General features: G+C 42.0%; 1 protein-coding gene across 11 annotated transcripts in view; it reads left to right on the top strand.

Moving 5' to 3' along the window:
• The window catches only part of gria1a (glutamate receptor, ionotropic, AMPA 1a), a 74,975-nt gene extending 55,519 nt beyond the window's left edge, over positions 1 to 19,456 (top strand). Inside the window, exons 12-16 of one of the 11 annotated variants that reach the window (XM_044039939.1) lie at positions 6,903 to 7,101; positions 8,103 to 8,350; positions 12,328 to 12,442; positions 16,889 to 17,023; positions 19,140 to 19,456. In XM_044039939.1, the coding sequence (XP_043895874.1) occupies positions 6,903 to 7,101; positions 8,103 to 8,350; positions 12,328 to 12,442; positions 16,889 to 17,023; positions 19,140 to 19,307 (865 nt within the window). In that variant the 3' untranslated portion in view covers positions 19,308 to 19,456. Of the gene's footprint in view, positions 1 to 6,902; positions 7,102 to 8,102; positions 8,351 to 8,619; positions 11,458 to 11,523; positions 11,639 to 12,327; positions 12,443 to 16,888; positions 17,179 to 19,111 lie in introns of those variants that run through there. The other 10 variants (XM_044039949.1, XM_044039938.1, XM_044039948.1 and 7 more) reach the window with 10 other exon arrangements.
• The last annotated feature ends 5,440 nt before the right edge of the window (positions 19,457 to 24,896 follow it).

Genomic DNA, 24,896 nt, shown 5'->3' with positions numbered 1-24,896 from the left:
GCAAATAATGACAACATAACTTTCTCTGTGGGACGAGGTCAATCTGGTTTTTAACTCTTTTCAACTGAGTCTTAATGAGAGTGGTATGCAGAGGAAGAGGAAATGATTCTCTTCTTAGTGTTCGATTAAAACAAAAAACTGGAGTTATGGTAGTTGATTAAACATAAAATGAAATTGAAGACCTAAAAAGGTTTTGTTGTCTTCTAAGACTTGGCAGTGTTTTTATCATCAGTTGCTGTTACGTGTCCATGTTAATTATAAAATACTCCTCTTCTTTGTATTCAGCTTTTACACTCTGTACTTTGCATATCTGTGGAAAATACTCCCTTGCTCCCAGACAAACATGGCATTATGGAGTTCATGAAATCATAAATGTGTTTTTTTTTTTTGTTATCTGATTGGATGCAAGTGGCTGTGTGGTTGCTAATCAAGCCCACAGGGACGAAACCAAGCGGATTCTTGTAATCATTATTGATTTTGCACAGGAATCAATTAGGTGTAACGCGGTTGTTATTTATCTTAACAACAATAAATTAGATTGTGTGACACACCACGGAGTTACATAATTATAGAGTGAGAAAGTTGCTGTCAAAGCAGTTGGGGAAGACTTGATAGGAGAGAATGATTTATTTATGAAGAGATGGTTCATTTTAGTTCACAGCATCACTTATGTTTTATTTATCTGGAAATGGCATGAAGGCAACTTTTGATCATACATGCATGCGCATTCTCTCACACACACACACACACATGCAGGCCCTCAGGATTTCACAGGGACATCACACTTTGTACAGAGACATGGACACCATCCCCTCAGAGGCGTATGATCTGTCAAATCTGCATTTAAAACACAGTCACAAAGAGGAGCGCATACTGTATGTTTCCAGAGCACCAAGGGATTTCCTTTTCTTTGCTTGCTGTAATCAAGCTGTGATGGTATGTGAATGTCTTCTCTGCAACCATGAATTAAACACCAGGCTACAAGCCTTATGGGAAATCTGCCTGGAACCGGATGAAACACTGGCAATAGTTTGGAAACATGGCAGGCCTGTGTCTTTGAGCTGATAAGTTGAAACGAGAGCTTTCCCGTGGTAATGGCACTTGGGTCCTACTATAGAGGTGCTCGCCCTTATAGACACAAACACAGAGAGAGGGAGATGAGGAGGAGTGCGATGACTAAAGTCTCTCTCAGCTCAGCTGTACTGTTTGGAGTGCAGAGTGTGCTGCCATGGCAACGATAAAGAGACAGATTTTTTTTCCTTCATAGCAGTGCAGCTTCACATCAAGTGTCTCCGGTCTGTGGAACGGCACTCGAGCCCCAACACATGTCACCTCTCTGTTATTATACAGCCGGATTTAATACCCTATAAGTCACTTCATGTGTCTGCTGATGGTATTGATCTTCCCTGAGCAGCAGTGATGTATCTGCGTCTGCATGCGGGAGTGACTAAGAGGTTGTGCGTATGTGTGTGGGCGCCTCACAGCTCAACCAGCACTGACTTATCTCAGGTTCCTTGAGGCTAAGAGAGCATCCATGATATCACTCGGCGAGCGTGCAGAGAGACACAGATATGAAGGTTTGAGTCATATCTCAAACATACCGATTCCTTTGCACCAGCGCGGAAATGGGAGAGCCATTGTTTTGTGTTCATGCTCCACGACTCCACTGCATGATCAAGTAGGAATGAAATTAAATGCATTAAAGCATTACAGGGCATTTAAGATAATAACAACAGAAATGAGTACCCATTAGTATGTTTGTATTACAATGCCTTTTTAAAAAAAAAAAAGATTTTTAAAAAGAAATACAATTGCAGCCTGAGAGTGAGCCTATGTGCTTAAGGAGCTTGCTTTACTCAGCCTGTCATCTGTCGTCTGACATTTTCCTACTTTAGAACGAGTGGACTCGCGTTCCGAAGTGGCAGCTTACCATGCATGATAGACGGCAAACATCTTTGTCTACATAAACCTGATGCATAACCCAACATGGAAGTAAGAGAAAATGGGAGAGTGGAGAGAGTTGTGAAATAATTTAAAAGTCCTTTCTGGTATACAACAGCCACCATAGTTCCCTTGGGAAAGGTGGGGTTGAGCAGAGGAGTCCAACATTTGTTGCACTCCACAGTCTCACCATTAGATGTCACTAAGTCTTATACACTGGACCTCTACGTTAGTGTCGTCACATAGTAGCCTGGTAAAAGTTGGATCATAGTATGAACCTGGAACACATCCACATCCAGAGCCTCATTTAGCCGCGTCACGACACAGAATGGAAACACACGATGAGCATCAGATCAGTGCATTTTCATACCTTGTCCGTTGTTTCCTGTGGCCCAGCGTTCACCAAACACATCATGCGTTGCCTCTGAAGCTCATTCTCTGCATCTCCTTTATGTTTAGTTGAGGACCAGAGTAGGTCTCTCGCGTGTGGTTCCTGCAACCGCAGTGACCTATATGGAATTACATTAAAAGGTAATTACATTTATATGAATACTTCTACTACTATCCGGATAATTACCCTGACATGAGCACATTATAATGCATGTTTTTAAACATGCTGTTTTTTAGCTGAGGAGACTGTAGGGAATCCAGAGGCTTAATAACTCTCTATTTGTAACATTTACATGCAGCAGAGGTGGAGTTGAGGTTGCGTTAATTAACACTGTGATATAAGCCCAGCATATACAGACTGGGGGAAACCAAGTGTTTGTGTGCACACAACTGAGGAAGAAGACTGTGAGATGCGCTGCCTTTATTTTGGAGGGGGGCGAAAAAAAACAATGAAATCAGGTGTGAGATGGGTTATTCACTTTAGACACTGTTTGTGTTATGTGGTATTTGTGTCTCTGTGATCTGCTGTTGATACAGATGATGCTCTGCTGTTATCATTGCTTTTTCCCTCACAGTTCTGTCATGTTTTTTTTTGTTTTTTTTAGTAAGCTGTGGTTGCTAAGGGCATTTCTGGCACTTCACCACAGCAGGGGCCTATTAGTCAGCACATACTAACACCTAAGACTTGTTTTAACACCGACGTTTACGTGTACTGTATGCGTGTGTATACAGTATATTCACTGTATCTGCTTTTCACGCTCAGATTGTCTTCCCTGATTGACTGTCACAAAGCCAATCTTGTCTGATCTGATTTACTGACAAACGTACAGCTGTCTCGCTGATTTTTAAGACACAGAAAAAGCAGTGTAGCAGAAAACTGACCAAATTTGTCTTAGAATCACACCACAATTGGGGACCATTTTCTCTCTCATTGAAATCTCTGTAATTCCTAATCCATTGTAATGTGACCATTATGGCTCATTTTTTACACTTGCTAAAGTCATTAGTCATTGCTAATTACCATATTGAATAGAGGAGGCCAGCCAGGGGAATTCTAATGAGAGTTTAGTGCTCCAGCAGAATCTCTGGTAGCTGTGGGTGGAGATTATGGGATAAAGATATGAATCTGACAGAAACGCTGTCCTGTTTACTTTGTTCTCCATCATTACTAAATATGCACATGTGGAGAAAAAAGGCCTGGGCACAAAAGCATGTGCTACTAGTATTAAATTCTACACAGTGTTGTAATGGAACAGTTACTGTAGATAAGTTCAAAATGTACTTTTTTACTTATATTTCTATTTACTCCACTACATGTCCTCTAGAAAACTGCTGCTCGCTGTAAACCATGGAGATGGTCTTGCGTACATGGCACAAACAACCACATTCAAAGTCGCTTAAATCACCTCTTCCCTGTTCTGATGCTCGGTTTGAACTTCAGGTTCTCTTTATCATGTCATTTGGATTCACCGGCAGTTGAACAGATTGAGTGTATACCTCGGCTACTATATTTACAACACAGTTTGTGGGAGAGAAGGAGGCAGCGTCTCTGTAGTTTGGCTGTTTCGCTGTCCGTCAGCTCATTGTTGCGGTTCAGTCTCACCACTGTCGTAACCTCTGGTTTCCAGACGCAACAGCAGCTGTTTCCTTCCATCTTACTCATTTTGATGACTCACTGTGGGACATAAACCCAACACCATGCAGTGGAACTGAGGTGTTCAGCAAAAAGCAAAGGTCAGAGATGTTGCTGGGGAACAGAGTTAGAGGTTGGAGTCGGTGCAGGAGCAGATTATTTCTCTCTCGGGTCAACGGGGAACAAAGCCTGTACGAGACTCAACCACAGGCAAATGGAGGAGTTTCCATTGTTTCGTAGTAGTTTCTTCTACGCTGGTGTCACTGTTTTACCATCAGATTATTAAGTGTTTTAAAGCCTTCTAAAATGAGTCATTTTCTAACGTGTGACCTGTGAACAGCTAAATTGAAATGGATTGAACAAGAAATTTCAAATTCAAACTTTTCAGCACTATTGATACACACCAGGCTTCTGTACATATGCAGCTGTTTGTGTATATGCGCATCACTGCTGTTGAGCTCATGCCTTTGCTGCTCCCATTCCTTTTCATGGTAATGCAATAAAAAAAAAGGCAGAATGAATAATTGATTAATCACTGCCTTAACAAGATTATGACATCACAGTTCTACTTGAACGATTCCCCTTACTGTTTAAGACGGCTTTAGTTAATGTTTTACCAAAGCACCGGAGTCGGCGGCTCCGTGATAATGTAGGAGGAACGGGAATCAGACTGAGAGGAAGTGACAGTTCTGGGTTTGTTGGTCGCTCTTTTCAGCAAAGGCAGTAGAACCACCAACACACACAGAACTAAAGTTTCTGCATCTTTGCATCCACTGCATTGCTGTTGAAACAAAAACAAACAAACCCGTGTCAACCTTTGAGCGCATGGAGAGGAAGACAGAGCGCACAGCAGGGGCGTAGGGGACGGATGGAGGGAGAAGGAAAGGAGAAAGGGGCGACCGAGAGAAAAGGGTTAGACAGCTGTTTACTGTCACATCTGCAGGCAAACAGCAGTCAGAGCCGAGGAGTTTATCAGCCTCTGGTGGTACTATCCACTTCTCACCCCTCCATCTCTCCCTGCGTCTCACTCACTTATTCCACTTACATACTATGAATATTCAATAAAAAAGAAACAATTGCAACATAAAGTAAGAGCTTTAGATAAATTGATATTGTTTCCACATGAACCCTGTGGAACGTGCCCTCTCACAGGTTGTAGAGCACTGTCTTTAAAAGTAAATCCTGAAGTTGGACATGTTGACATATTTTCTGCATCTATTGCTGCATTCATGTGAACTTGTAATCATACAGTTTGTCCCCCTTTGAAGGGCTGAGCACTTGCTGTATGATTTTCAGTTGAATGTTTACATTTTCACAGATGTTTCATTGACCCTGTTGACATATTTTCACACTGTGGAACGTTCAGGGTCAAACGATGTGCTGTGCTCAGTCAGTTAACACCTGTGTGCCTGAGCTGGTACATGTGGGGACAGACGTGACCAGTTTGTCAAGAGAACATACACTACATGTAGTTTTATTAGGCACACTTAGCTAAAAACCCATGTTGTGTATTACAAGTAATCCACGATAAATCCCCTGTTATGAAGATTTCAATCTCTGCCAAGGAGGTTACATTTTTGGCTGTCTGTCTGTCTCATTGTTTGTGAGCAGCTTAACTCAAAATATAAAGGATAGACTTTATGGTGATAAAGGTTATGGCCCAAGGAGGAAATGATATGTCGTTATACAGGACTTGTAATTGTAATTTATCTTTTGTAACTCAGGAAGGTTTGCTTGAACACACGTTGATTGTTGTTGGTGTATTTTTACAGGAACATGATATAAATATTCAGTATTTTTAAGTTCTGATTGCCACCTGCTAATGAAGAGTTTGCTGAAGTATTAAATATTCACAACGATGTCTGGAAATACATGGTGATTTTCTCACTTCACTGTCAGAGCTTAACCTGACCCACACGCATTTGTGCAGTGATCAGTGAAGAAGTGGAAATACACACACACACTCGCACACTGCAGACAGCTACTGCTGTCTCCCGGCTGATTTTCAAAGGCTCGGCATCCATTCTGTGTTTGCTTTCTACTTGCTCCCCGACGGCTCTTTCATCATCCACCCGTCATCTGAAAAGCATCTTAAGTGATTATGTTTTGCTTCTCTCCCCACAAACCATAGGCACCCACCCACCCCGCACTTAATCTTGCCTTCATGTTCATGCTCCATTTGGCTTGACGGTGCAAAGGTGAATCATGAAAGCCTTTCTCTTTTTTTTTTGTTTTGTTTCAGATTTGTGTCATTTTCATTGTGTAAGCTCCACCACTCTGTGTCGAGGCCCTGATACGTAATGCAACACGATTTCAGCTGTTTCTGATCTGGCTGACTTCTCCTAAGTTGCAGAGACGTGCAGAGATGAAAGACAGGGATTTTACTCAGGGGATTTTGCACCAAAAACATAGCTTTTTCATTTTTTTTTTATTTTTTTTTTTTTTATCAAGTGCAATTAGAGCAGTGGCTACGAGTTCCCCTCTGTTAATCCACAACAATTAATGTGCATGGTTCCATGCAACATATTGGCACATTTCTTAAAGTGAGATTAATTTGGCAGGCAAGAAGCTGAGTGGGTCTTTGTGGAACTGGTTATCTTTCCTGAGCACATTGGACTATAAGCTCTGCCAGCCCAGTGGAATGATGAGCGTGTGTGTGTGAGTGCAGGGCACGTGTGATGCAATGTATGTTATGTGGACATCACGAGGTTTTGAGATCGATTTTCTTGATAGTGTGGAAAATGTGTTGAGTCAGAAAAACGACCACATCTGTTCATTTTCCAAGTCACCTCACACTGACGCAGAATTGACTCTGTTTGTTAGAATAACAAGAGAAAGTCTTTTTGAATTAAAGTGTACATGGTCATGTAAAATTGCAGTCTTGGCCTTTCATGTTTCTATTTCCATTCGACCAAATGTTCTGTCCTTCTGTTGTTAGTTCTCTGTCAGGCCGCATTGTGGGAGGCGTGTGGTGGTTCTTCACCCTTATCATCATCTCATCCTATACTGCCAACTTGGCTGCCTTCCTGACAGTGGAGAGGATGGTGTCTCCTATAGAAAGTGCTGAGGATTTGGCCAAGCAGACAGAAATCGCCTATGGAACACTGGATGCCGGCTCCACCAAAGAATTCTTCAGGGTAAGAACAAAAGCGATTTGAGCATTTATTGAAATTGAGACCTCTGTGACAAGTACACTGTGTTGTTCAGCCAGCTTGGGTTTTGGCACGTGAACACTTAAAATGTGAGGAAGGAGCAGTTGGAAATGTTTGGTTGTTAGTCACAGCGATCAGTGTTCATGAAATTGAACCTTGAGACTAATAACAGTAAAATAAAATGACAAGCAATAACGCTGGATCACATCATTTACTGTGACTGCTTTGTGTGTTGAATGCAGTGTTCGGAAAGACGGACTCTACCAACTATGAATCCTACTACACGCTATTACAGAGGGAAAAAAACAAAAAATATATATACATTTCATATTATATTATTTCTAACCGAAATAGCATGGTATAAATAATATTATTTATCCAGCAGAGCTGTCAATACTGTGGTGGCACTGTAGGTTGCAGTGACTCACTGCTGCTGCTGCTTCTGATGTACATAATTAATGATGATAATAATGTTGCTGACATGTTGAAACAGGTCAGAAAATGGGAACCTTTTCAGTATTTATTATATTAAAACTGTTTTTTGTGGGTTTATGGTTATTGATATAAATAACTATGCCACTTAGTTTTCCAACTGTAACCTTGTTTTCCAGTTAATAATTATGATGATTAGGGGTGCACTTTCTTCACTTGCACACTGACTGTAGTGACTGTAGCTTATTAACATAACAAATCAAGAGTTTAATGTTGAAAAGTTATTTTAAAACATTTTTGATCTCGTCTCTCCCAAAGAAACTGCGTAAAGTTGTGTTTTATCTCTGTGTCTGAAGCAGCCGAGAATGGCAGCAGTTCTCAAAAGTATCTGTCTTGACATTGTATTTCGCATTCACCTGCTGGAGATGCCGTCTTAGAAATGGAAGCTTGCTTACTGCCAGCACATCACCAGATTCATATTGTCAACTCACACTGACACTGTTGTTTTTTCTCTGTCTTGCCATCATTCTGTCCTTTCCACTTTGGCGTGTCAGAGGTCAAAGATCGCCGTGTTTGAGAAGATGTGGTCCTACATGAAGGCGGCCGACCCATCCGTGTTTGTCAAGACCACGGACGAGGGCGTAATGCGAGTCAGGAAGTCCAAGGGCAAGTATGCGTACCTGCTGGAGTCCACCATGAACGAGTATATAGAGCAGAGAAAACCCTGTGACACAATGAAGGTGGGAGGAAACCTGGACTCTAAGGGTTACGGCATCGCCACGCCGAAGGGCTCCCCTCTCAGGTAAAGCCCTGCCACTGCATTGTGGCCGGATCATGCTCTTACACTGGAGCTTATGCATGACTCATCGTTTTTCATCTTCTTATATGTCCATGATCAGTTCTAACACGTGCTCATGCATGAACACATACATGAAGTTAGTTATTATGTGTTTTCATTTCATTATTTGTCTGTTTTATCATCATAACTCAAGTTTGAATTCATCCTAGTCTGACATTTAAGGCATGTGTTTACTTTTATTCCATCTTAGTTTTTTCTTCTTTTGTTCATAGTTTGCACACGTGTCACAGACATGTACGTCTCCATCATGTCCATTCCTTCTACTGAAGGCCGTCTTCGTGTGTGTCTGCACATGTATGTATGCTGTTTGCCTCATCATAGCTGACTTGTGAGCATGAGCACAAGTGTGAAGTAGGACTATGTGATTGTCCCACACTTGTTTTCCTGCTGCCCTCTAGCCTTCATGAATATTTGGGTGGCGTCTTTAAAGCCAAAGCATAAACACACACACAACATGTAAATGTCCCTCTCACGCCAGAAACAGATTGCAGCTACATGGACCAGAATCCCATCTGGCTACTTTCCCACTTGTGCCAGGCTCACACCTTGAGAGTGAAGTCAGCAGACCTGAATTTAAATTTGCAACATTCAATGTGATAATTGATGTAATGACTGATAATTCATACTTGATGAACCTCTATCGCCAACGTCCAGTAGCAAGCAGCAGCTGTCATTTCCCATCCCATTTACATCCTAACCAAAATCCCATTCAAATTTCTCCTACAACTACAGAGAGAGGCCAGGAGCTGGTGGCATCTGAAGCTTTTAATCTACCTCTAATAGGCCTCATTCATTTTAATGAAAGGAGCCATATGGGGAGATTTCATTCAAAGTCGCTGAGAATTCATTTGGCATTTCACCTTGGTTTGCAGCCAAAGGTCATAACACGGCGACAAGAAATGCTTCCCATGTTTGCTCAGGGGCTTCTTATTAGATTCATGCGGTACAGCAAGTGAGTGCTCTGTTAGCAATATGATAAATGGTGAAATGAATCTGCTCCCAGGTCATATCATCCAATCACTGAAAACCTCCAGTGTAACAATCGGATAAGTTGTATAAGTGCAGGGGATTGCCACCATCATCTCCCTCTCTTTGTGTTAATTATTAACCGAGTGATGTGTGTTATTGTCGGGGAACCACTCGGTCCATTCACTGATGTCTGGTTCTGGGCGTCACTGGCGGATGACACGTATTGATTAAGGATCAGTTTGTGTGTTAAAGGATGGGAATACGAATGATCCAGATGTTTTCTTTTATGGTTGACAAGTCGTGCCGCTCACTCTCAATCAGACATGAGTGAATGTCTTGTGAATTCAAAGAGTTGAGTTCAGTTAAGCCTGCGATGCACTTTACATACTGTGAGTATAATGGATGCTCTGATCCGACAGAAACTCGCAGAAGTAATTCTTGTGCTTAAGTAAACTCCCGTCACATAAAAGTAATTTGAAGTGGAAGAAAAACACGAGTAAGAGAATATATGAAAAACACACATACACAGTAGAGTGTAGTAGGTCAGAGTATTACCGTCTTTGCTGTGCAGGCCTAACTGAAATGTGCACTTTGAAAACAACGATAATCCAATGACATAACGGTGCATTTTAATTTCACAGGACTGTCTTCACGGAACACTTCCTGATCAGTCTATGCTCCTGACCTCATTTCTTAAGCCTGATTTGCACGCCGTCACTCGACGCGTTTGATAATGGTCGCCAGACAAAACTTAATGAGTTAGTGTAGAAAGGTAACGAAGGCTCTTTCGGTTGCCAGTTTGCATTCTGTCATCCTTGATCAGCACTGTCAGCTCGTTTATTTGAATCCATGTCTGTGCTAATTTTGTCTCATGTTGACAATGGATGGATTTGATGATGTTGTGGATATAATTGAGGAGGGAGAGATTTGGAATTCACTTTTACCGAGAGGACCTGTCGCGCATGGTGAAGACGGCGTTTTGGTCCAACAGGTGAAAGATGAAACGTCAAAAGGAGACATGTAGTACCAATCAAACTGTGACAGTCTCGACGACACAAGACAATTCTACACCACATGAGGAAAATGGCTTTTTCTGATCATTTCTGTCGCGCATTCAAAAGTGTCGCGTGACGGAGTATAAATCAGGCTTTACATGAGCGATGTCCATCCAACCCCCATGCCTGCCTGACTATTTTCTCCATCTCACCTAACACGCAGTAGCCCTCCTGACATCTGCTCCCCCGACACCAACTAACCAAACTAACCAATGACCTGCAGGTCTCCAGATCATTCATGTCCACTCACTTTGACTTCTTTCTTTCCATCTGAGTTCACTGAGCCAAGAAAGAATTCCGAGGTTTTACCAGCTCTGAGGATACCTGTGTTCCCTACAGCTGTGTTGTGCACTTCACATTCAGGGTAAAGACTCTTCTCTCGTCGGCTGCTGCGAAAGGCACAATCTCACCAAACTAAACTGTTGCTGCACACAGTGACTTACGTAACCTCTACTTCTTTTGTTTGCAAATCAGATCTCAGATTGTGCCTTTGGGTGAGTGGTGGATGGGGGAAAGTCTTTGTTCCTGGTCAGTCAGCTATAGGAAATGCATGCACGCACTCACCAAAGGGAGAGAGAGCAGCTTTTGAGGAGCTGCTTTGGATGAGTTGGTTTTAGGACTCCATACAGTTGGTCCCACAGTTTCCTTTTGGCTGTGAAAGTGAACCTGACATTAATTAATCAACATGGGTTTACAGTACACCATTTAGGAGTTGAATATCGAGAGATTGGTTACCATAGCAACCTGCATGCTGGTGCAACTGAAAGGAAATTACCATCTGTAGACAGACTTTCTTTATCCAAATCATCTCCTTTTACAGTGTCTGCTCTGCCTCCCTCTGAGGCCCCTGCTTGGTAAAACCTTACTCTGCTCCTGTGTGGGTGCTCAGCATTTCAGCCCCAACTAACATATATCAGACATGTGCATCTGAAGCCAGTGCTTCTGCTTCATACCAGTAGTTAAAATGCAGGAGAGACTGAAGTAGAAAGTTAGTGTTGTCATAATCACCGCCACCACCACCATGCGACCAATCTTTTTATATCTGTCCCATAGAGTGTCTCCTAATGGCTATCGTTTGATATTATTTTCAAGAAACCCAGTAAACCTGGCAGTGTTAAAACTGAACGAGCAGGGACTCTTGGACAAATTGAAAAACAAGTGGTGGTACGACAAGGGAGAATGCGGCAGCGGGGGCGGGGACTCCAAGGTCAGAGCCAGTTTGATAAACCCTGCGGGTAACCCCCCCCCCACCACTGGACGTGGGGGGGCTGTGGGTAGATGGGTAACCGGCATGCCCACGCTGCTCTTCCACTCGGGCAACATTCATCTCTCTGTGGTGCAGTGAAAGCAGAGTAAAGTGGCAGGAGCGGGTTGAATATGAAAACCACAGAGAGAGATTTTGTATCATCGACCCTGGTTTAATCAACAATTTAAAAAGAAAATGTAATAATTAAACTAGCTGGTTCCTCCATTTGGATTAATATCCTTCAGCTATAATTATCAAATGTGGCCATTTGTGCCCTTTTTTTATTGAACAAATGATACAACTGTTGCATAATTGAGGGTAAGCAGTGTGCCGGTTACCCAAAGTGATATAGTAATACACATCTACTGCCTTAGGGAGCAAGACAACCAAGCTAGATGGAGTATTAATGCATATCACTTTGTCTCTGATGTTTCTAATGTTTTTATGCTTTTATATACTGTGGGTGTGTGTGTGTATGTATGTGAGTGTGTGTGTGTGTGGTGTTTGTGACAAGTGGTTGTTCTTTTTTTACCTCTACGTAAGCTCAAGCATTAACGTGTGTATGTATTTGCTGCTCCATGTTTCTGAATCAATAACATAAAATAACATGGTATAATATGTTATTTATGTTATTTCCTTATGGTTGGAAGAATCCCAGTAAACCTAGCGGTGTTGAAACTCAATGAGCAAGCCGTCTTAGACAAACTGAAAAACAAATGGTGGTACGATAAAGGGGAGTGTGGCAGCAAGGACTCCGGAAGAAAGGTTAGTCTCCAACCCAAGTCTGTCACCTCACAGCACAACCCTGCCCTGGTCCTAGATTAGCCATAAAATCCTGTCCTCAGCCTCTGTTAAAGTGAGCAATGCTCCACGTGTGGATGACAAGTATGACAATACTGGCCCGAACATAAGACCGTCCCAAGATTAGAGACATTAAATACAGCAGAGAATGTACAGATAATCTAAGTGAAATAACTTGTGGGTAAATAGAGTACAGTATCAATTCCACTTCCAATCGAGTCTGATTTTGAAATTCATCCACGTACCTGCATGTAGATGAGCACAATTCAACAGTTGCAGAAAGAATATCTGAACCTTTTCTCATTATAACGTGATAGTACTCTCGGTATAATGAGTTTTTACTTCAAAGTCGGGATGTTTACATCAGGGATGGATGAGCTTGATGGTGGAGAGGCTCTGTTTGCTCTGAGGTTGACGGCCACAACAGGAACTCTGTTGCAGCTGGAACGCACACAGAGCGTCTCCACTGACGACACGCGGCGTCCTCCCGCACACTGGTGTGAGTGAGATCATGACAAATCATGACTGCGAGTTTAATTCTGTGCCCTTCGCAACAAGCGATGAAGCGCTGTCCCGCACAGCTGAAGGACTCAGACGAAATCTGCCTGCTGAAGACACTAAAAACACAGATGACAGATGAGAAGGAGAGACTTTTACCATGGAAAAAAAAATAATAATCCAGAGCAGAGACGTTTAGCATCCTCAGCACGCAGATGTAGTTAGTAGAACCTTCAGCTGTGTGCGTAATCGCTGCCGCAAAGTGCTTGAAATGAATTAAATTAAACTGTAACATGACGACAAGTCATGTGTGTAATGTACAGCGACCTGACAGGGCCTGACAGTGTACTGAATAAAAGTGTATATTTTACTACCACTAATAAATTCAACATGTAATTTGGAAGCAGTTTGACAGATGTAGATGTAAAACATCACTAACACACACCAGCAAAGTGTTTTAAATAACAAGATCTGCTGTTATGAATAAAATGCCATGTGCTGTTATATGAATCAACCTAAGTTAAAACTTAAAAATGTCATTTTAAAGGAGAACAACACGTCTTATATTCGGGCCAGTATGCGAGTGGTACTCTGGTGTCTGTTTCTTCCCACTGATGAGCTTGTGTTTTCACAGATTTAATGTTTATTGCTAAAGTGTAAATAAATACTGTGTGGTGGATGAGATTGGACTGTTATTTACACTGTTATGCACATGCCATCAAGGTAGATTAAATCCTCTGAAAAATAGATTTTTACGACCGCCCAAGCAGGCAGATGCATATACACACGCACATCAGGTGTTTGGGTGACCTTGAGTGTGTACTGTAGATTAAATACAAGTCACTGTGAAAGCAATATGTCAGTATAGATCTCCTTCCTAAGAAGGGAAAAAAGTGACATAAAAACAACTTTGCTGGACATGAGGGAGACAGATGATGACACGAGGTCAACAGACTTTTCCAACATGTTGCGCCACAACCTTTGCACTCTGGCTCTTACAAAACATCTGCCTTAACTAACACTGTAGACTTTGTACACAGTATATAAATCTGTCTGCTGGATGGACTCTCAGGTCACACTGAGCCACTGTCTGATGGAGCAGTTCTCACCAACAGAGAAGACTTTGCTTTTCATCCTTCTCATATTTTTTACTTTAGAACAACAAGTGTCAAACTATGTGCTATGATGGGCCTTATCTCTGAGGGAGCATTAGCTTGGCTAATGCCAGACTGCAGCTCCGTCTCACTTTAGGTTCAGTATGAGTTTGGAGAGGGTGCATTCACCTCCCAAAAATGTCTCTGTACACAATTGGACAGACCGCCAACCAATCAGACTACTACAGATCCAGATAATGTACGCAGGGCGACAGGCTCGAGTATCAACAAACATGCTTGTTGTAGTTTTCTAGGAGTGCTGGCTGTCCATAAATGGCGTCTAACAACGCACTTAAAAAGGAAGGAACATCCGAATATAAACTATGTATACTAAAGCTGCTAAACATCACTCCTCTTTTGTCATCGCGTTAATCTTATCAGAACGCAAGGCTCAGTGTAAGATGATTGATAGTTTACTAGAATATACTGTATTGTCAACTTTAACAACACATCTGTGACCTACAGTACAGATAGTCTGATTGTTTTCATGCTTTTATGCTGAATCAGGTTAGTTAGATTGGAATAAGTGTAACATGCAGGTGCAAGCACACTGCAAGAAAATGAATAAGTAGGAGTATCAACATTTATACTTTATATAAGGGCTGTGTGGTATATTGGGTTGGTGTAAAAATGATGATTGTTGTGTGGCACATGCAACTAAGAAAAGTGGAATTCAATGTGAGCACAGATCAATCACTTAGTCTGGAAGTGAAATAAGTAAATTAATAAATGAAGCTGCTTCTCTGCTGAAAGGCAGTGAGAGATAATGCTGCTCTTTCTCTGTGTAACAGAATTGCCAGCCTGGTTCATTCATCAACCCAACACTAATACAGAGCTCTGTATATAAAACAGAGAAGGCACTTACACAGGAACTCCTGCGAACTTTTTAAAGTAGACACTGAGTTACTTCAGGCTTATTGCACTTCATTCGATTAGAAATATTCAAATAAATATAAAAGGCCAGTTCGTAAAGTCACTTGTTTGCATTCATTTGATTTCCAATCAAGATACACTGCTGAAAATTGGTTTATATTTTTCTTATGGACTTGTTTGAACGTGTGATTGAACCTCCTCCTTAAAAACATGTGACTCCAATTATAAGTTGTGTGAAAAAATATGTAATTCAAAACCAAAATGTAACTTAAGAGGAGAATAGACTGAGTCTCTCCGCCCCATAGCACATAGATTAACACTCATGGCCTCAAATGAAAACCTTACATCCATCACATAGTAACGCTTCATGTGGCAGAGTTGATCTAAATAATACTCAATTTACCCAAAGATGGAATAAATATATCCAAATGCAAATACGTTCAAATCCCTTAATCTAATCTAAATGGATAAATATCAACTAGAGATGAATGAGGCTGATATTCCGTGTCCACTGTAAGCTCCGGTGCATACTAACGCAGACAGAATAGCTCTCCATGTGACAGTGATCACTGTATGTGACCAAAGGTATTCCCCAAATGGACGTACTGAAGGAAACATCCCCATTAGTCGTCATTGCTCCATGAACGCCTGTTAGCTTGACTGACTCCAGTCTTAATGAATCCATTTGGACTATAAATAGACATAAATGTAAGTCAGAGCCATCGCAGTAAAGAATAATGATCTACAACGCGAAGCAAAGTCCAACTACCTGTTTGTGCTGCAGCTGCATGTGAATGCATGTGATGCGAGGGCTGTATGCACTTTCCTGTACCTCCCTGTCCCCTCACATAATAATAATTATCAGGAAAAATAGTTGTGTACGAGAAGTGTGACTTAATATGATAATGGAGTGAAATGTTTTTGCAAATGTAAAACATGTAGGTCAGTGTCTGTTGTTTTGATATGTGGGGCCTGTCTCATAAAGCAACGTCAGTGAGGCGCAGCGCGTCTAGTTCTACCAAATCTAATTGGAAAATGGCGATTGTGGACAACAGCGAGCTGGTAAACACATGCAGCCGTGAGTGTGTACACAGGGACGAGACTACAATAGGTTCTCCACTGGAGAAGGAGCAGAGACGATCACTGCAGCAGCTTTCGTTAAATTCAGATTGATTTGATGACGGTCTGTGCGATTAAATAAATCACTGGGAGCTCATTTTCTTTCCTTTTGTCTCTTTTTTTTTTTTTTTTTTAATTTAAATGCGCTGAACATTCTCCAGCCCTGACTGAATACTGTTAAACTGCCTTTGAATCCATTTACAGCATTTTTATGACCCACTGTTTTGTAGCAAGAGCAGAAACCTGCCCATTTCCCAAACCCCTGATATACTTCTATAGAAATAAATAAGCTGAGGAGTAGTGAAAGAAAAGTCATAGCGTATTTATATTTCTAGAACCTCTGTAGTCTGGAGTACCTGTTATTTTAACTTGAATTTATACAGTATTTTTGTCCATACTTCTGGATTCTGCCGGGTTGTTTTAAAACTGAACCTCAAACCTTTTACCAGTTGTGATCGTGCGTTGTGAATTTCAACAACTGCGTCTCTACTTAGTGTCGTGACATCAAGTTATTCAATCAAACTTTGTGTGACAGGCCTCCTTTTGCTTTTTGTATGTGTGTGTTGTGTGTGTGTGTGTGTGTGTGTGTGTCTTGTCCTCTATTCTTGTACCTTGACTGTAAAGCTCTGTGTACTGTGTGTATTTGTTGTTTTGCTGTGTCCGTGTGTATCACGTGTACGTATTTATTGTCTTTGTTCCACCCCACGACTGCGTCTCAACACTCGCCCCTGCCTCTCTCCTCCTCCCCGCCCCCTCCTCCCTCCAGGACAAGACGAGCGCTCTGAGCCTCAGTAATGTGGCAGGAGTCTTCTACATCCTGATCGGCGGCCTGGGCCTGGCCATGCTGGTGGCGCTGGTGGAGTTCTGCTACAAGTCCAGGACCGAGTCGCGCCGAATGAAGGTGTCCACAGCGCGAGCCGCTGCCGCCTCAGCCGCTCAGGCCTTTCACTGCTCAGCCTTAGACAGTGGTGCTAGTGCCCCCTACACAGAGTTGCAGAGCTACGGCCTGTACGCCAACAACACTGTTAAGATATAAGAGCAGAGCACAGCCATGGGGTAGGAAACGCTGTGATGAAGCCTTGATGATGATGATGATGATGATGATGACATCCGCCTCTTCACACTTCCGCCCATCTAACCCGTGATCACAGTAGGGCCTCTCAAGGCTTCCACCGCAGTGCAAACGCTCTCCTGTGCCTCTCTCTACCTCTGCCACTCCCTCGCTCAGTCTCTGTCACTGATCTCCTGTAGTGTTGTTCAATCACTTGATTTAAAATTGCCCTTCTGCCTGTTGTTTATTTTTTAACTTTTTTTTTAACTTTTTGCTTTTGTGAATTCAATCAGTAGTTCCTGTGTTAGTTCTTCAGAGTTGTTAACTTACACCACATTTGCTTAATTTGCCTTAACGATCACGCTTAAATGTCGTAAAAGAGAAGACTCTATCATTAGCTTTGCATTACATCATCTGTATCCACATTTAACCCTGTAACCCCTGAGCCTCAAAATGTCCGTCTGGAATTTGTTTGCTTATTTTAACCATAAAGGAGACATAAAATGTCCTGTGAGTAAGTGCTTTTGCCATTTTTCCACAGTAACTTTCAATATCGGGCAGTTATTTACAATTTATAGCATGTTAAAATAGTGTATTAACAATTTGAAATGAAGAAAAAAGTTTTATTTAGAAAAACACTGTAGTTCTACACTTACACATATGTAAACTTTTTCCATCTCTCTACTCTCTGGTGACAAAGACACTGATTTGCCGGCTTCCTGCAACAGCACGAGTGAAATTACCGTAATAACCACATTGTTGTTGGAAAACCGTTGTAATGCAAAGTGTCTTATTCGATATGCTCGGTGTTATAGGGTTAAAAACAATAGAGAATTAAAATGTTCTTAAAGTGCACATAGCTTTTAATGTCAGGCCTCTAGTTAAATACCATTTCAACACTCATTAGAACAATTCAAGTGAAGGACTTTCACTTTACAGCTCAGGTATAAAGGCAATTTGAATCAGAGTGGTACATCTCTCTGTCACTCCCTTGCTCCTTCCTCTCTTTTCGCTGACTGTCTCGCAAATGCAGGGCCCATTGTGGTGAACATCCTTTATATGTATCTCATCAGGCGGGTCTGGTGCGGCTCACATGTGTTCCATCATTGTTTTAACCCAGAACGGTTGAACTCAAAATGTTGTGTTGTGTCAGAACATGTTAAACAGTACGGACGTGTTGCTCTGTCCTTCTTATTTTGGAGATGTGAGGTTTCTCCTCCTCCTCCTCCTCCTCCTCTGCCTCATGGATAAGCTTACAACAAATAACCTTTGAGTCATTCACCCAACATCAAAGCCATTCTTGTAATCAGCAAAGAGCAAGGGAGAGCCGAGACAAGGAGTGATCTTCTACATGAGTATGTTTTAATCAGCCCACGAAGACGCACCTGATCAGTATGCAGATGAGATTGGCGAGGAGCCTGTTAGTGCAGGGGTTGCTTTATGCTGTTTGGCTGCAGAGAAACAACAACGCTGTTCCAATTAGAGCGCGCTGTAATTTTCCAGTCCCCATGCAGCACTCACCGGTTGCTCCAGGTTGCGCTTGCTTTGCCCAGTTTAATCAGCTATAGAGTATTGGAGGCAGGCTGACACACACACACACACACACACACGCACACACATCATTAGATGTTTTTTTTTGGGCTCAGTGGCTTTTACTGGAGAATGAACTTATTAAACCAATGCAAGAAGACTCTGCTCCATTCTTACTACCCACACTTTGCTCTGCTCCTCCTCCTTTTGCAAATTAGGACACTGGTGCATATCAGCCACCACCACCAGTTACCACCCTTGCAATGCTTCTCTTAATTGTCTTGGTGCACCAGCACCACATTCAGACAGTGATGTCAAACTTGAAAGTGTCTGTACACCGCTAGTTGTGTTGCGTAGGCTTTAACATGTAGTGCATGTTGGTGAGACGCACGGAGACGTGACGCGCAGACTGACTGTGAACTGTTTGTTTCCACAGCAATCCATCAACGACGCCATGCGCTGCTCCACCCTGACCAGGATGAGCGGCAACGGGAGCGGCGGAGAGAACGGACGAATCCTCACCCATGACTTCCCCAAAACCGTTCAGACGCTGCCCTGTATGAGCCACACCGCCAGCATGGGACTGGGTGCCTCCGGCATGTGATCATCACATGACTGTGCTGGCGGTGAGGAATTGGCAGGGTGGGGCAAAAGAAGAGCACAAGACTCTCAAGGACCTCAACAATCATGGTTGTCCAGTTTGACCCATCTATTCTCTCGGCTGTCAGCTCTTTCAAGACTTGTCTTACTGCCAAAATGCACACGCAACAGTGTTTTTTTTTGTTTGTTTTTTTTGTTTTTTTAAACAAGTGGACATTTGAAGAAGAGACGCTGAAAACAAAAGAAGAGAAATGTGCTGCAATAAAGAAGCCGTCAAGGGGGGAAGGGGGGGGGTGTTTTTGAATTTTTTACAGTGTTCAACTATATGTGTGGGGGAAAAAAAAAGAACTTTATTCAATGTAACGCCTGCGCTGTGTCATTTTGATGGAGCTGTTGACGTTCGACTGCGTGTGCAATATCTTCACCTCCACTGCTGACCTTGTACTACCTATAGATGCTTTGTGATGGCCAGATGTGGCAGAGGAGGACATAAACATTTGTGACTGTGGGGATGATTTGATACAGTTTTGGCACATTCAAGCTCTCTTTCACTCTCACATTTACGTGCCAATTTGGAAGGACAAAGTGCTCTGTGTAGCATAGCCAGTTTTTAATGGTATAGTATCTGGTTTACACTGTTTGTAATCTGATTTGAGTTTTCCTCGATGGAAGGTCAATGCTGTTTATCAGTGGTTGGCCTGGCTACAATGAACATGCAACACCTCATCCAGCACATCATGCCTTGTCTTTGTTTCGTACAGTATGACAGATGCATTGCAAACGTGTTGCTACTCGGGTCATTTATTTGGCCATAGATTAGAGTTTATGCTCTCGGAGATTCAGATATCCTCACTTTGATTTGTGTGAGAAAGATTAGAGAGAAGAGGAAAACATTACTGACACATTACTCTGTGGTTATGTACAGTACTGAGTGACCTTGCACTGTATTCTACTGTTGTGACATTCATACCATATCCACTTATATACTCTGGAGAGAGTTTGCAGCAAATCTAAGGACAACGATTGACAAATCTAAATGTAATCTGGAGAAAACACTCCTCAACCTGTTGTTGGAGCCGTTGCTGCATCGTTCACACTTTCCTGCGATTTACTTTCAGCTGTATTCAGTTTAGATGAAATGCGCTGCACAGCTATTCACTCCCAGTTTATTGAGAGTGGCATATCCTCGTCAGATTGTGTGTGTGACCCATAAAAGGAAAAGGTTCCGTCCTCTAACTCTTGCTCGCCAGCATAGGAAGCATGGGTTCAGAGTCGCTCATTATCCGTGTTCATAGGAAGCTGTGCAGCTTTATCTTTCAGAGCATGTGACGTTAACAGAAATCACAGCGACAGGCCCCAGACCACAGAGGGCAGTGAGGACAAGATGCATGCAGCTGGGTTTGACTTGAAGGTCTTAAAGAAAAATCTCACCCACTTCAATCTGTAAACAAAACGACACGTGATGATGTCATTTGCATTTCCAGGCCCGACTCGCCCACAGCAGGAAACAAAATAAAAGATGAATTCTGAGGCAGTCGTATCGTCGAAAGGCTTCATTAAAGCATGTGACAACATAATGTTGACTCCCAAGATTTTCAGTCAGATCTCAGTATCTTTATCTTGCCTTAGCTCATATATCCATGAAGCAATGAGGAACTAAGGAACAAGAACTAAAGCAGACAAACACCATCTTTTCCCTAAAGCTCAACAGTCGCACAGGTGACAACTGTCAAAGTGTGAGAGAAACCAACAGTTATTCATATCACAGCTAGAAGCTGTGTAAAGGTGACCTTTTTATGTCTTTAGTTTGGAAACTTCTGTTCCCTGGCTTCATATTTTGATTTCCCCACCCACATAAAAGGTCCCACGGCGAAATGCAATAAGTACATTGCATTGTCGTCTCATTGGATAGAAATGAGCTAATCCCAGCGTTGGGATTAATCCAAAATAATTAGATTGGAAAAATGAAAATCTGATATAACTCATGAACCCTAAATATGCACTAAGCACGGGCAACATGCTGAGAAACAGGCTGCACCACCATGATGTCTCGTGGTTGTACTGTCCTGGCCACCAGGGGGAGGACTGAAGAAGACGCCAGTCTCATGTCTTCACCAGTTGCATGTGGCGTTAGTTTCGTAAATTATTTTTCCCATTTTAGAATAAATGTCGTAAAGCAGGTGCTGAGCTGCAGGTGACGCTTGTGAACTTCCGGTTGCAAATCTCGTATCTTCAAAATTGGACGTCAGACGCTTGATAAAGAGAAGCAGCAGCAGCAGAAATTTACTGTATCGTGTCATTACTGTTGATTTCTTCCTTTAAGGGAATGCAATATGTGTTACACAGCTGGAGCATCATGCATTTTAAAATGGCTGGCGTTGGCTATCAGTGGTAAATGGATCTGCATGTCTTCATCAGACTGGTTGTTTAAAAATGCATAAAAAGACTGTATCTGAACAGTATTGGAACCGTTAGTTGAGGTTGCTGATCGTATCCGGCGTGAAAAAGTGCTAACAAATGTGAAATCCTTCAGATGTGGGCGAGCTGAAGTCAGTAACGTATTGTCCTTTTTGTCACAGCAGCCATTTTGTCATGTTTTAGCCGGTAAATCACAGGTGTTACTGATCACATTATGGTCGGTGAAACTGAGGAAGCTAAATGGAACTCAGCCACCATTAACGGATTTATACCTGGGCTTTTTTTGTTGTGACCGGTCAAAATGGCTTTCGTGCGAAGGGCTTATTATATTAAAAATACAGTACGTCCTGAAATGCACTGAGTGTCATCATCCTCACACGTGTGTGTTTGTACAGTGTGTGTGTGTGTGTGAGTGTTCACAGTGTTCAGAGGTGTGATTTTTCTTGAAGGTCACCGGAAGGTTGTCACTGCTGTCTGATGCCGGCGTTCAGCTTTATATTATGTACTGCACACTCGCGCTGACCCCTCGCCTCACAGCAGAGGCTGCACTCTGTACAAAGACAGTGCTCATCCTCTGCCTCCACAACTGCTCATCTATTATTTTCACTCTCCTCTAAGTCTCCTCTGAGTTCCTCCTTGAAAAAGAACCAAATCTAATGTGAGGCTCCTTTTGTTTCCTTACAGCATCAGAGAAGCAAGACAAATGGGCAGTCAGAGTTCACTGAACTCTCACATATCTCCACCTATTATGTATATAAAAGGCTTTATCTCTTCCCCAGTGAACATGTTCTCCTATGAATCATGCCTCAGTGTACCTGGATTAGTTACCTAATGTGTGAGTACTTTTCCTTTCCTCCTCCATCTATACGTCTTCTTTTGCTGGTGTTGTTTAAATTAGGACACAGCACAGCGTCATTCAGTGGAGGCTTTACCTTCAGAAAGATGTTTTATATGCCATAAAAAGATTTGTTTAAAAAAAAACAAGATAAATAATTTAAAAAAAAACACTCAATGTTTGTATTGTACAGGAGAGTTAGGGTGCCAGGAAAGTTTGAGGTGTGTAAAAAAAAAAAGACACACACATGATGTTGAATAATATGTAAATGCTGATGTTGTTCAAAACCAGTTTTGATTTGATTTAATTTAATTTGTTGGTGTATTTTTTAAATGCTTGAAATGAAATTTAACACCATTTGAATAATTCTTTGTCCTTTTTTCCACAGTATTTTACTGGACTCTAATCACAGTTTGTTCACCAGAAACATCGTTATGGTTGTTTTTTTTCTTTCTTTTTTTAACTTTGGTTTTAAAATGAAAACTATGGTCAATGAGTGGGTTCACACAGTTTAAAGCAAAAACAAATAAAACAATGAATACAGCTACTAGAAATTTAACTTTTGAGAAATAAACTTTTTTTTTCTAACCAAAGTGTCCTGAAAGGAAGTCATCACGCTTTTGTAACTGAATAAAAGAGGGGGAAAAAATACATTTTTGTTCAGTTTTGATTCCACAGGAGTCCTATATTTCACTCCATGCCTTGGGCAAATGCTATATGGCTTTAGATATTACAAGCAGAAAGGGATTAAGTGGTGTCTGGGTCTGAAAGGCGTGCAGTGGTGCAAAAAATGATCTCGGGCTGCAGGAGAGGAAGAAGAAGACAGTGTTACATGAGCTGCAAAAGAAATAAAAAGAACCAATTTGTGTCGACTTAATGGTCCTCGTCAGGGTCGTACAAATTAGTGAGTTAAGACAACATTTAATTAAGCAACTCAAACTAATTTGCATCTGTGGGCATGCGTGTCTTTATCAGATACAGTAGCATGGACAGATCTAAAGTTAAAAAAAAGAGTGGCGGAGCCTCTCATCGTGTGGGCTCGGGTAATTACCTTAACACCATTAACTGGTGTTTTGTTATCTCGCATGTTGGCTCTGAACTCATTACTCTGCACAGTGATCAGCAGCACAGGTGATCTCACGTGCGGAAGAGTGTGGACCCCAGCAGGTGGATGCCCTGTGGGAGTGTAGCATGTGAAATACTCCTAAGAAATAAAACAAATCATTGTGTAAGTCCGACTAAACTAAAACTTAAAAGCAGAATTTTGCAATCTGGTTGTTTTTTGGAGTACATATTTCTATGACACCACCGTAAACATCCATCCATCCATTGTCCTCACCGTCGTAAAAACTCAAAGACCAAAGACCTCCTGATTCTGAGGACTCCAGGTCCTCCATTTTCTACCTCTTTATCCTCCCAGTGAGGGTCGCTGGGGTTGCTGTGCCAATCTCAGCTGATATAGGGTGATAAGTGGGGTACACCCTGGAGAGGTCACCAGTCCATCACATGGGCCACATATAGAGACAAACAACCATCCACTCTCACGCCTACCATCAATTTAGAGTGTCCAATTTGCCTAATCCTCAAATCTGCATGTTTTTGGACTGTGGGAGGAAGCCAGAGAACCCATGCACAAAGGCCCTTGTTCCGGCTGGGTCATGACCGCGGGTAAGAGTGCTGACCACTGCACCAATCCTGCAGAGTTCTGCTTTAGAATATATTTAAACGTGTTGTTCTGACCGAAATGTTACTAAATCAGAATAATAGAAGAAGCTGGTACGAAGACGAACAAGACGACAACAGCGAGACACAAATGGTGAAACCCAGCGCTGATGAGGAGGCTGAATCAATGCTCTGTCAGCTTACAAAATATTATATTAGTAATATTTCGAAGTAAGTGCATGGTAGAAAGACACACAATGTAGCAGAGCAGCTACTAAATTGATTCCCCGCTACAAGTAGAGCGAGTCGTCTTGCAACTGGAAGGTCGAGGGTTTGATTTCCAGCTCTGCTCTGTCTACATGCCGATGTGTCCCTGGGCAAGACACTTATACATGTGTGAGTGAATAGAGTAAAGCAGCTTTGAGTGGTCATCGAGACTAGAACATTTTTGATTACAGTGTCTGCATCATCCAGGGCATATCTTAATCCTTAAAGGAAAGAACAATTAAAATATTAATAATATTGTAATAAAAACGGGATTAAGGAATGAAAAAAGGTAGGACACTTGCATATACATATAAATATCCAAAACACTGAGTCATCATCAAGGCAGCTGTTGACTGGATCAACACTGATGATGTCTGACTGAGAAAACAGAGTTTGAAGTACACCATTGAT

This window comes from Solea senegalensis, linkage group LG12, assembly GCF_019176455.1.
Source record: "Solea senegalensis isolate Sse05_10M linkage group LG12, IFAPA_SoseM_1, whole genome shotgun sequence".
Classification (NCBI taxonomy): Eukaryota; Metazoa; Chordata; class Actinopteri; order Pleuronectiformes; family Soleidae; genus Solea; species Solea senegalensis.
This window is presented reverse-complemented; position numbering and strand designations above follow the sequence as displayed.